Raw genomic sequence first — 14,040 nt, forward strand, 5'->3', positions numbered from 1 at the left:
GGAGGGATAAAGGCCAGGAAGGAGTTTAGCATGAGGGCAATTAAGGTCAGGCGATGCAGAATAGTACTGCATGTTGACAAAAGGCCACGAGGGAATAGAAAAGGAAACAGAAACAGATAGACGAGAAAAAGAGCGAGAGAGAGAGAGAGAGGCTGACACCAAATTTGACACAGATGAGGGAGGAGGGAGTGAACACAATCAGACAAACAGAAAAAAAAATGAGGGGTGAAATGTGGTGAGTCAGGGAGCTGTCTTGCCCAGCTGCGAGCCTTTAATGGTCTGCTGTGAGGACTTACTGCATGTCAGCTCCATGCCAGCTCTCACAGGGCTTCTTAATGCTCATGCGTGAGGTGGTGCAGTGAATCTATCCTGCTCCTCATTAGCAGCTAGTTGGCAGTGGGAATAACACTCAGGGAAGGCAGCTTGTGGTTAGACAAGCAAGATGCCTCCCCCACCCCCACTCACCCTCCACCCCCCAGCTCTGCTTCTACTTCAGTCCCTTCTTTCCCATCAACACTATTAGCTGGGCGCATCAGAGACAGGAAGCTGCAACATTTCAATTTCCCTTCCCAGCATTGGATTATGCACGCAGGGACGAGAGAAAAGGCGCGTACCTGTATTCGCTCTTGCAGCTTCACTGTGTTTCTCTTGCTCTCTGCTAGCCTCTCCAGGTGACTCTCCACCTCTGCCTCGGCCCTCTTCACCCTTTCCCGCAGAGCGCTGTGCATCCCTTTCTTCTCCTCCTCTTCCCTCTCTTCCCACCTCTGCCGCTCTTCCCTCCACTCCGCCTCTATCTTCTTCCTCATTTCCTCTCTCTCCTCTTTTAGATCGTTCACCTTTCGCTCCCATTGCTCCCGCTCCTCCTTCACGGCTCGCCTCTTCTCCTCCTCCGCTCGATCCCTCTCCTCCTTTAGTGCCTTTAGCTCCTCCAGGAGGGCTTTAATCCTTTCCTCACACTGCTCCATTTTCCTCTCCTCCTCCTCCTTCTTCTTTTCCTCCTCATCTTCTCTTTGCCTATCCTCCTCCTTCCTGTTTTTCTCCTCATCAACGACTGTTTTCTGGAGCTCCTCGCATTTGGCATCCAGTTGCTGGATCTGCTCCTCAGCATTCTCCAGTTCTTTGCTCAGTCTCAGGTTTTCCTCCTGGGCAACACTGATCTGGGCCTTGGCCTCCTGGAGGTTTTCCTGCGCAGCCTGGAGCTTTTCCTCAAACTCTTTTCTCAGCTCCGCTTCCGTTTCACGCTCCCTCTCCTCCGCCTGGATGCGGAAGAACTCAAAGTCCGCCTGCACCTGGAGCCACAGAGGACAAGAGAATAACTCACACATATAAACCTTTGGTAGTGATCACCTTCCCTAAAAAGCGCCTAATTTTTCTCCAACAACACTCAGAAAAGCCTTTCACACTTTGTTCCATGCTACAATGATACTTATGCAATAACAAATGCATGCTTGTTCAAAGGTGTTTCACTGTGCTGAGATCTGGGAACTGTACAGACGGCTGGAGCGAACAGTGTGGACACAGACTATACAAAACATTTGTAAAAGGCCAGACTGGCCAATTAGTGGTAACGCTGTGACATTCACACAATACTCAGTATGTGTCAAAACATCATTACCAGCCTGCAATGTCGAGCTCGGGCAACTCAGAGCCGCAAACAACTTCTTCAAAAGTCACAAAACCAGAAATCAGAAAGAAGCCTCAACATGCAGCAAGCTGCAAACATTATAAACCAAGGGGGGAGACACTGTGTGGGTTTCCTTGACATAGCTCCATATTAGTTATATTAGCTATACTTTTCTTGCAAAATAAGCCTCATTTGAACCCAAAGATTTGCCATTTTTGGGCATTTATGGAACCCTTATTCTTAATATTTAGATCTGCAGTAATGTGTGTTGACACTGTTCAATACTGTGATAACAAATAAACAAATACTATATGCTTATTAGCTATCCATTCACTGCTAACATAGACTCCAGACACTGAAGAACCAATTACCACTGCTTTTACTGAAGAAATGTTCACATGCTAGGAGTTTATAAGGAATAAAATTATTCATTTCCAGAGGTGAATTTCAGGAATTCTTCTGTAACACTGTAATATTTATGCAAAAACAAACATACACTGCAACTATTCAGCTCAGCAGCCACTTTGTTACGTGCACCCAAAGAGTGCCGCGAAAATATCCCAAACAACATCACACCATCAGCAGCCTGAACTGCTTATACACGGCAGAATGGAGCCATGATTTCATGTTTTTGATGCCAAATTCTGACACTATCATCTGAATGTCACGGCAGAAATCGAGACTCATCAGATCAGGCAACATTTTTCTGTCATCCAGTTTTGGGGAGCTCATGGAAACCATAGCCTCAGTTTCCTGTTCTTAACTGACAGTAGTTGCACCTAATGTGGTCTTCTGTTGCTGTCGTCCATTGTGTGTGTTCAGAGATGCTCTTCTGCATACCACCTTGTTAACAAGGGGATATTTAATAAGTTACGAGTTACAAGATGAAACGAGATAATACTATGAAATTAAAGATGTTAGAGACAAATTTTATTAGCATAAGTGTTTTATTATAGATGTTATGTCATTTATGCTCATAGGTACCTGTGAGAGATATCACGGAGTGTTTTGATACACTCACATTCTCATAGTTTTTGCACCAGTGGCGCTACGACACTCGTCTGCTCTAAAGGTGATAAGGCTTTCTTTTATTGGCGCATTAATCCTGTTCCAGGTTGTTTGATGTGTGACACTTATCGTTGTCTGTAGCCTGTTTCACTTAAAAACACATCCCTGTGGTTCATACGTTGAAAGCCTGTCTATGTGAGTCTGGTAGGTTTGTACAGGTGTTTTCTTGTATCAGACCCACGCTGATCTACCTGCTTTGACTCGAGAAAATGACAGTACGAAATGAAAAAACATGACAGATGCCAGACATACCAGACAGATAACAAGGAAAAACATTTCAAAATAAAAGTTTTAGGTCCCTGTGTGCATTTTTTATGTATTTAGTTGTTAAGACGCTTTGTTTCCCCCCATGGACTCGATAGGAAAGTCATGTGGGTATTTATGATTCATGTTGATGTTTTATTGTGGTGCACAGCATATAAATTATGAAGACTGGGTAAAGTAACGGGCTTTCTGAGCGAGGCTGGCTGCCGTAGGTCATGTTAGGGCCAGGTTTGATTTGCTGCCCTCACTGGGAGATTAGACATTAAATTACAGAGACACAACAAGTCCTTCAGCAACTCATCTGATGAGTTGCTGAAGGACCCCGACCCCCAACCCCATAAACAAGGACTCACACATGCACGCACCTGGGCCCCGACTCGCTGCTGCTCATCCAGAGATTCCTGCAGCTCCAGGAGGCGTGTCCTCAGGGCTGACCCCTCCCCTTCGTGGCACGTCTCCATCAGGATCCGGTGCAGCTCGTCGTGGTGGGCGTTGCTCAACGCCTGCAGGGCCGCCTCCTGCTCCTCATTCTTCATGTTCAGAGAATAAATCACCTGGAGCATCAGCAACAAGAGGGCAAAGATTTAAGAGCTGTGCACATTTAAGCCTTCAAGACACAAACACTAAAAATGAGAAAGATATTAATCTACGCAGCAGCGATTTTTGGTTTGCTTGTTTGTGTCTTCTTGCCTCCCTGCATTATTTTTCCACTTGAGTGTTGTATATATAAGGTGGAGGAAGAAGGGCATCTTCTAAAAAATGATGTGAAAAACATTTTTTTTTAAATGTTCAACTGTTTTGTTTTGTTTCACTGTATTTTTTCCTCTATTACTTAAATGTGCGAGCCATCGTTAAATAAGCATTTTGACTATAGATTAAAAAAAACATTCACTAAAGCACGTGTCCATTAAAAGCAGCAGCTTATCCTCTCTTTTAGGGATACATGACACTTTATCTTTGCAGATAAATGCAAACAAATCACCACTCATGGATGTTTTTAATGTTAATGCATTGCTTATGCTCATCACAGTGTGTTGAATTCATGCTTCAAACTGCATGCCTTTGACTCCCTTAGTCTTGGAAAGTTAATACCAGACTTCTTTGTGATTATTTTGAGGTGTCTTTTTTTCACTTGCTGAATGGTGCTTGAAAAATCCACATTTTTACCCACTCTACAGATACGTGATATTAGATCACTTACCTCCATAAATAAACCACCAAGTCTAATATTTTTTGACTTGCTTGGTTAACTCCCCTTTTTTTAATCCACCAAAATCTGATGACTTAGAACATTAGAGGTCAGAATCCATCAAGCAACGCAGCAGAGATCCCAAAGGTCAAGAGACTGAAAAAAGGCCCTTTTGTGTAGCACTTTTATTATTTTTGCAACCAAATACAGAATATTTGAAACCTGAATGGTGAGTCATTGTTGAGAGATATTGACTGAATAATGAATTTCCACAATTTGATATGAAAAGATTAAAAATGACCTTGGCCACCTTGTTAAAAATATGCACTATTGAGAGTAAAACTGGTAGATATATTCAAGATTTTATGGGGGTTTTCAGTCTCATATGAGCAAACCTGGTTACATCCTTATGGCAGCTTTATGCTAACAAATATTACAGTAATACAGTGTTTTATCACATATATCCTGTTACAGTGATAGAGTCACATATCAAACAGGGGCAGTAATGAGGGCAGGATGTGTATAAACAATCACCTGTGAGCTAAAAGCTAATGTTTCAGTCTGCTTTCAGAAACTATTTCTTCTCCTGGATCTCATCAATATGATGTGGCACCATTGTCATGCCTCACAGCTGGGTTTGAATCTTCTGACCGGCTAGGACCTTTCTGTGCGGAGTTTTGCATGTTCTCTTTCTCCCAGACTCCAAAGACATGCATGTTAATTTCTAATATAGTGTCATGGCTGTAGCCTGCCTCTCATTCTATGACAGCTATAAGAAATATAAGAATATAAGAAAAACGATGGATGGAAAGTTTTAATAATGTCAGAGGGAGAATATATCCTGATCATCTTGGGCACATAAGGTTGCACAAACCCTCTGTTTGTGAAAGACAGCCAATCAAAAGAGAGTTGGCTTAAAGAGAGAGGAGTTCAAACTGGAACCAGCTAAAAAAATAACAATTTTATAGCGGAGACCAAAACTAAAACTATAGAAAGGATGGGAAGGGGAGACAGATCTCCAGCCTTTGCTAACACAAAGACCCAGACAGCCATTTACACCTAGATTTGCTAATTAGCCTAAACATGGATGTCTTTGGACTTTTGCTGGAAGCTGGAGCGCTCAGAGAGAACATGCCAACTCCTCACAGAAAGCCCAGAGGATTCAACCCCAGGACCTCCTTGCTGTAAGGCAACAGTGCTCTCCACCAGTCGAAATAATATTAGACTTTAAATAGCAACACTGACAAACTGTGTGTCTGAGCCACGTACAGTCAGGCTTTATGCAGTGATGCCTGTCAGCATGTATGGAGCCTCCCTTCAACCTCTCCATATAGAGCACTACTAACCTATGAAATACGGCCTGTTTCTCCCCGCTATTCACTTTACCCCCTGCGCCATGTCATCATCTCCTCCTGGTGACCCTGACGTCTCACTTATCCACTTGCAGAGGTGTGTGTGTGTGTGTGTGTTTGTGTGGACACACACGCATGCGCGTACTGTATCTGGGAGACACATGGGCTCATATTTTACTCAGACGCCTCTCTGTCTGCAGCTGGTACAGGCCTGCCGGACATTCCCTGTGTCCCTCTCTCTGCCCAATGTGTGTGTGTGTGTGTGTGTGTGTGTGTGCGCATGTCATTAATCCTCTCTCACACACATTTACATTACCTCGACACTGTCAGTCTCCAGTACTCTGTTATGTATTTATTGTAAAGCAGGTTTTGGTATTGATGTCAAATTTGAGATTTCTCTATCTCCTGTCCATCAAACGCTGGTGGAGTATGTCACACCGGCTATTCAATCACATCACGATGTGCAAACTTTAGCAAACAATGACTCATGACAGGGAGGAATGAAGAGGACTCTGAAACGGGGACAGGCTCTAAGGGGGGAGGACGTTCTTTGCTGTCCTCTTTGGCTGGTTTGAAAGTGAGAGCATGGAGAAAAAAAAGATTTAATGAAGGTTACTAGATAATACCTATTAATAATGCAGACCAGTGGCTCCCATCCTTGGGTTTGGACCCCTGAGGGGTTACAAAGTACACCTGCAGACACCTGAACTTTACACTCAACTCTGTTCGTTAACATGCTGTCGAAACAGCCTGCACTCTTCTGGGAAAAGTTTCCAAATCAGAATCAGAATTTCCACAACATTTTGGGGTCTGACTGCCGGGATTTGCTCCCATTGAACTAAAACAGCACACGTGAGGTCATCTACAAAGGGTACATGATACAGCCTGGCCTGCAGTCTGCATGGCAATTCATCCCAGAGGTGCTGGACGGTGTCGAGGTCGTGGCTCTGGAATTTTTCAACACCAAGCTCATAAGCTAAAAGATGTGAAGACTGATGTCTTGGAAACAGGATCTAAAATGGTTACCACCATATTCAGATAGATTTAAGAGGGACCTATTAGTAACTTTGCATGATTCACAGTTCTAAATAATCCAGATTTATCTGACACTGGACCTTGGTACAATCCCTCAGTTCTAGTATTTTTTAACTTCTCCCTTTTATCCAGATTACTTCCGACTGACATCAGGTGGGTGGGGCTTCTGTGCACTATCCAGCGCCGTGTACTCGAGATGATACTCGCTCTCTTTGATGTCACATAGAGCCAAGAGTAGAAAAGAAATACTAACTGAAGCTAGAGCAATCTGAACCTTTTAGTTTGCAGGGATTACTTAGACTTACACTGACTATATTATTTGAAAGAAAAAAAATCTCCCTCTCACCCCCTGGGGGTGGTATATGTATGCTCCTCAAGCTCAGGTCCTCGACCGGAGGAATGGGAGGATCGAGGATCCTGTGCAGTATTTTAGCTGTTTGTAGGAGTGCGCTCTTCTGGACCTCTGATGCTGTGCCTTAAATCTGCTGGAGCCACTCACACCAGTCATTTTATCAGCTGGCATAGCAGCAATTCATCAATTCTATATTATCAGTCCTTGTCCATGTATGCCTTGTTCCAGCCATCCACTTCTCATCAGTATGCCCTAGTTCCCCAACACCCGACACAGACCTTGTTAAGCTGGACGACACCCGAGCTATTGTGGTTTCAGTGAAGCCTGTGGACCTACTGTCCCCATACATCAGGGATGTCAAACTCATTTTACATCACGGAGCGCATACAGCCCAATTTAAGCTTAAGTGGGCCTCACCAGTGAAACTCCCCTTTCTGTCAGTGCTGGTCTGGGTTGGACCTTCTGTCTGTCTAGGTTTGACACACAGTCAGATTCTGCAAACACCTGCCCCCTTTTGAGCCTCTAATTAGCTCTGATGAGAACTTTTGTCTAACCAAAACTATTTGCCATATCGAGTACATCTGAAGTATCACTACTTCACCTACAAGAGTCACTTTTTCATTCCTCTGAAAATTAATCACATAACCTAATCTAAGAAGGAAAAATGATCAGCCCAAGCTCACTCAGCGATGTATTAAGCAGCTATCGCTGCTTTATCTTTAGAGTTACAGGACAGGTAGGAAACCACTGATCTAAATCTGTATGACATGTTTTATCTTTATCATAAAAGCAGTGACATCTATGCACTTGAAAAATCCACTCTTGTTCTATTTCATGCACTCGGGTGGGGGTTGGAGGAGGCTTGCTGCTACTCTAGAAGTTTGCTGCCTTACCTATTTAAAGTATAGGTAGGATATTTATATGTCACTGGCATGAATGAGTCACTTCAGCGGATCCGTTTGTCTACTACCGCTGCGCTTACCATTATCTGTTCATTTTTATTCAGGCAGACAGTGGCTGCTGTTTAGCGTCAGCTCACTTTAAGGTCAGATTTAAGGAAAACCCGATTTCAAACAGTTAAGTAAAACTACTACATGCCATCACGAACAGTATTTATCGGATTTATTTTAGGAGGTGGGATTAAAGACAGCTTCACACTTCGATTCAGCTCTCTGGGTTTAAATCTTTGGCAGTTTGGCCAGAGAGTGGCGAGAGCCCGCCACTGTAAATCCTGCCTCGAGATCCCCTTATCGATCCTGCCGGTCGATAATGTTATTCATGTGGCCTCACAAGCCAGTGCCCGTGCTCATTGACAGTAACTTCATAGTCAGCAAAGCATGAAATTAATATTCTGTCTACAGTGTAAAGGAGAGCAAGAGACAAGGCAGCTGAAACAGGAGTGAGACGTAGACTTGACTCGCTCGGTGCACAGAGGAGAGGTTAGGCAAAGAGACAAAGCAAGCGTGCACACAAACACACACTCTCTTACATCAGCCGCCCTCTCCCACTCTCACACATACCTCCACACATATCAAAGAGGGTACTGGGTGTGCTGGATTACAAAGCAGGGAACACAGCGCCTAGTGTACACTCGATAGGGTAAGTGCAGGAAATCCAAAGACAGAATTAGAGCCACAAGTCTGACGTGTAGGTGTGCACATAAGCACACACTTTAATATGCTACTGTTGATCTCTGTGAGTCATGCAGAGACACTACTCCTCTCTCTGTAGTCGTGTTTGTGTGTGTGTGTGCGCACGCAACCTTATGTGAACATTCACAACAGCTGGCCTGACACGGTCAGCTCTCAATTCCTTCCCATTGGCTTCTTTTGCCATGTAAACACACTCCGACGTGCTGCTGGTTTATCTTTAGCAGCACCCATTCAGTCAGGGCAGACTGCTCTCACTGATGGGGGGAGAGGTGTGGGGGGGAAATCGTGCAAGTCAGGATGGGTGAGCGGAAGAGAGAGGCAGACGTGAGGAGGTGTGTTAAGTAGAAGTCCATATGTGTGGGTGTGTTTGTGTGTGTGTGCCTCCATGCACACAGAATATGGGTTATTAAAAATATAAGGTTACCACAGCTGACCCATTTCCTACTTCCTCTCCTCTGCTCTCCACCCCCCAAACAACTCAAATAAACCATGTGCCACATGCCCAGCATCCCAAAGCTCAGGGCAAACCAAACACACCAAATATGTGTATCGATGATTCTTATATTTCAGCCGCGCTCCGGGTTTCATTTACTGTGGTCGCCCCAGAGCTAAAGCGGGGCTGGCATGGCATGCCATGAAGTTTCAGAGGAGACAAAAACAAGTCCTGGCTTCTGTGGAGGGAAATCAGGGTGGAAAGGAACGGAGGGGCCACGAGAGGTTGAAGGACGGGGCTGGCGAATTCCCCTAACAAGCACAGACACAAGTGCTGACCCCTCATCTGTGTCATCTTTGTTTGCCTGGGCCTGTGTGCATGATAGGAAGTCCTTTTTTTTTTTTAAGACACAGAGGTGCATCCACAAGGGAAGATGAGAAGTGCACAGTCATCAGTAACTGTCATAGCTCAACAAGCCATGGGTCATGCCCTGCCTCTGTGAGCATTATTGTGAAGATACAGAGAGGGTGAATCCTCACATGCAGCTGCTGCAGCTGTTAAACTCCCTGATAAACACAGAGAAATGCCATGTTGGTGTACCAAGCTGTTAATTAACTGTGGGGATTCATCTGTTTCACACCACAGTTAATTCATAGCACACCTTTGGAGTCGTTTTTCTCTCTGTTGGTCAGACAAAGAAGCATCACTCTGGGCTCTGGCCCAGTGAGCTGTGGAATTGTTTTAATATCCTAACCACCCAGATTATAAATCGATGCACGGTGAAGGTAATCCATAAATCTACTGATTGATTAAAATTGCATCAGTTCTAATTGCTGCCTGGTGCTCGGGATCTGCAGCTGTCAGTCACGAAGCTGATCCAAGTTTTCCCGTCGTTATCCCGAGATAATGTAAAACGTGTAGACCTATGTACCGACTTTATAGCTTCTATTACCAGCCTGCTCCTTTTTAATTATTTATTTATTTATTTTAAACTACGGATTTCATGTGTATTTTCATTTATTTTGACGCGCCGTCCGTGTCTGAGTGTGAGGCAGCCAGCGGATCATCAGTCAGCCTGACAGGAGTGACATCCGGGCGGCGCGCCTCCCTCCCTTTCTCGGTGTCACCGGCGGGTCTTACCTTGGTGAGCTGAGCGATCTTCTTGCACATCTTACTGTGCATTTGATAGTCGTACAGCTCCTGCTCGATGTTGGAGAACTCTGCCGCAGTCCCGTTAACGGCGGAGCCCGGCCCGAGGGGCTGTGCAGCCTTACCGGCGCCTGAAGCCATAACGAAGCCCCCCAGGGGAACTTCCCAGCCCGGAGGATAGTCAGAAATGATCCCGCCGCCTCGCAGATGAAAATCCCCACCAGAAATCGTGTCAACTTTTTTACTTGCGCATCTCATTCCCCCGTCGGCACACCCTCTCCCGCGAACGGCATCTCGAGTAATCCGCTGCAAAACATTTGGGAGTAAATCGGCGGGGCTCTCCTCGTGCGTTCCCGTTGTTGCCCCCCTCTCCTGCTGCCCGCCCGGTGATCGCGGAGGTCACACGCTGGAAGTCCATCGGGGACGCGCTCGCGCCGACCGACCCTTTCCCTGTTGTCAACGGATTTTTTTCCTCCTTCTTAGTCTAACAGGGAGCGCTGGAGGATGAAGGCGTACAGTCCTACCACCTGTCTCGCGGCAGGGGCGGAGCGGGGCGTGCGTATCCTATGGAACATTACCGGAGACAGCTCGAGAGGCGCACTGCTGCAGTGCTGCCCCGCCCCTACCGGAGCTGCTGTATCAATGCCGATCAGCGCGCGGATGGGAGGTGGAGGAGGAGGAGGGGGTCTCTGGGGTCCAGTCGTGTGATTTTACTCCATCAGTCAGATAAAAGGGAAGCACTGAGGGCAGTGTCAGTTGCTGTGGACTAATACGAGCACACGATAAACCACATGTTTTGACTGTGGACTGATTTCATTGAAAAAAAGAACTACTAGCACTCACTATAAAGGGTGGATTAGCACAGATGAAGGAACTTCCCACACATTCATTTGTTTCTTAAACGCACTACTTTCCAAGTACACATGCACACCTCGTTGTCTCAAAGAAAACCCTTACTTAAGAGTGTGCAAGCAAAAGAGAGCGCAGTGACTCACTATACGAGTGGACTCCATTTACTAAATATTCATTTCTCCACCTTAAAGGTGTAGCCTGCTCCAGAAATGTGTCGCTGCGGTTTTTCATAGCGTTTGGTGGACTGACAGAGACAGGTTTAAAAAAAAAAAAAAATGCAGCAGAGTGTCAGGATGTAATGAGAGGATCCAAATGCAGGGGCATTAACATGATTTTTTTTTCAAGGGTTAACCGACCAGAGGGAGTTCATGGGAAATCAGAATATGTTTTCAGAACTAAAAATCACTTGAAACTGGTTGAAAATCCAGTGAATTGTAATGATTTTAATGTGCACAAAGGTAACTACTGAGAAAAATACAGTGGACTCTTTTCTTTTTTTTTGCACAGTAAAGAAATTAAGGAAAGGTACGTGAGAGGATGTCCATCGTTCAAAACCAGGCTGTTAAACCAATAGATTTTGCTGCATGTAATATTATTTAACATTATACAGATATACATTTTCAGTGATGTGTTGACGGGGAGAAAACAGTTTTTCCGGTTGTAATTTATCTGCAATTTTTGTCTATGATTGCATTGATATAATAGCACAATATGTTTGGAGGTGGGGATCAAATTTCAATGTGGTGGGTGCCTCACCCCTTCCCAAAGTGGGCAGGGCTATATATACACACAGAAGACAGAATGAATGACAAAACACAGGGGTTCAAGGTGGAAAGGACGTGGAGAGGGCAGGCAGTCACAACGTAGGATAGATGTCATAATCTGAAGTGTCTAGTTTTTGTAATTGTGTTTATCTAAGGATAGATCATTTTTGGTCCTTGCATCCTTTTTATAAATGCGATGAATCTACAGATAAAGTTGAGCCTGTGAGGCACGTTATCTGTTAAAGTGCTTGAGTTAATTATTGAACACTGTCTTTAAGTTCAAATCTTCTGTTTCTAATGCAAGATTTTTGACATCTTGGCCTTTAAGCTGATGCTGAAGTAAATCCTGATATGATAAGATCAACTCAAATGTGTGTGGTTATTCTGGAGAAGGGTGAGATATGATACCTGAGATAATATGGCACTTTTTCAGATCACCAGAAAACCTTTGGCTTTAGCTGTTTGCATAAAAAGTGTCACAAATAAGCAACAATAAAAATGAGAAAAATATACAATTAAATTAAAGCATCTCTTCACAAAAAAAGCAGTTTTCTCAAGGCGTTTTATATTGTGAGGTAAAGACTACAATATTAGACGAACTCAACAAGCAGATGGTCCTCCTATGAGCACACCCTCGACAATGATGAGAAGAACATCTCCTTAATTAGAGGAGACCTCCAGCAAAACCAGGTTCAGGAATAGGTAGAAATCTACCATTGCTAGTTTGTGGGTGAGCATAGAAAATCTCATTTTTGTTTCCTATTTCCACAGTGCCGGTGAATTATGGCACAAAGTGGACATGATATCAGAAATATATAAAGCCAACTTAACCATTATAACATCCTCCCTGTTTAGACTGTTTGCATCAACACTCTCACATCCGAGTGTTATTCAAGCACAGACATATACAAACATTTATGACAGAGCAGTTTGGTAGGATAATACCTGCTTTGGCCAGACCTTCTGTGCCACTTACGTTTTTCTGATAATTTTTTTGGACACAGTTTGACTCGCACCATCTTGGGCCTAAATCTCTCAATTTCTGAAACATTCCTCTTAAACGTTTTTCTAAATGTGCCCCAGGAGAGAGTGTGTGTTGCTGTGCCACCTTTATAAATCCAGTTTTGATCTAATGACAGCCCAGTTTGTTTGAAACAAACTGATTATTGGGCCACGTTCTTTGGTGGTTCACATTATGCATAATAATCTCAAACAAACAGGAGAAACTAGGAGCAGGTAACCAAGCCTAAATGAAAAGTCACTGTGTTTATTACCTTGCAGTTAATTCAGAGTTTGAATCTCAAACAATTTCTTGTCCCCTTTGCAGTATTTACAGACATACACAGGGGTATTTTTCATCCCTCTGGCTTCCGATGCTGTAGCTATGTGGTCTAATGCAGGGATAGTTTGTCCCTGTATTGTATAAATATTTAATATGATAATACACCTTCATGATAATCCCTGGCCTACATGCACACAGGTCTAAAGCAAACAGTCTGACAGAGTGCCATCTATATTAAATTAATTTCCAAAAATAGATGCCATAAAATAAGGAGCCCTCTCTGCCTGTGTAGAAGCATGTTTCTGCCCTCCTTATGGGTGAGCTGTCCCCTCCACAGCTGTCCAGCAGCTGTGGCCCTGGACACTGGCTGCACGATACTAATGACAAATATATTATACATATGGGTTAAATTATAAACATCAGTACAACAGAAATTCATCCACATGATTACCTAATGTATTTATATAGTTTTAAGGAGAATAAGTTTTCAGTTGAACTAATATGGTTGTTATAAAGTAAAAAAAAAATGCTTTCATAAAAGTGGTTAGTCACCTCAGTTAGTTCCTTGCAGGAAACCAAGCTAAATAAAGTTTTAAAAAAAGGGTTAGGGTTAGCAAAACAAACAAACACAAGAACTCAACTAATAATTATTAGTCTATTGCCATTTTGAAGTATAAACATAATGTAGAGGAAATCAAAAATACCCTTAAATTACATTTTTACATATCTACAAAATCTGTTAAATATTTCAAAACTGTGAAAAAAGCCATCAGTGTTTTCTCAGTGGGTTTGATCTATAGAATAAAACCTCCAAATATGTTCATCACACTATCTTTGAATATTTCCCCAGTAAAACATTAATATGACATCCAACATCATTCAGTTGCCATCTTATTTGCCAATGGGTTGATTTAATTCAACAAACTGATAATGATATTTGACTAACATATTAGGGATACATACATACTGGTATCCATAAGTCAAACTTTTGGGCTAGTATTTCAAAATGTAAATTTATTTACTC

General features: G+C 43.5%; 1 protein-coding gene across 1 annotated transcript in view; it reads right to left on the bottom strand.

The window, feature by feature from the left end:
* The window catches only part of fam184b (family with sequence similarity 184 member B), a 35,197-nt gene extending 24,485 nt beyond the window's left edge, over nucleotides 1-10,712 (bottom strand). Inside the window, exons 1-3 of the mRNA XM_063476281.1 lie at nucleotides 10,110-10,712; nucleotides 3,322-3,510; nucleotides 615-1,289 (exon numbers count right to left, since the gene is read on the bottom strand). Of these exons, the coding sequence (XP_063332351.1) occupies nucleotides 615-1,289; nucleotides 3,322-3,510; nucleotides 10,110-10,376 (1,131 nt within the window). The 5' untranslated portion in view covers nucleotides 10,377-10,712. The remainder of the gene's footprint in view (nucleotides 1-614; nucleotides 1,290-3,321; nucleotides 3,511-10,109) is intronic.
* Between the last annotated feature and the right edge of the window lie 3,328 nt (nucleotides 10,713-14,040).

This window comes from Pelmatolapia mariae, linkage group LG6 (genome assembly GCF_036321145.2).
Source record: "Pelmatolapia mariae isolate MD_Pm_ZW linkage group LG6, Pm_UMD_F_2, whole genome shotgun sequence".
NCBI classification, from domain to species: domain Eukaryota; kingdom Metazoa; phylum Chordata; class Actinopteri; order Cichliformes; family Cichlidae; genus Pelmatolapia; species Pelmatolapia mariae.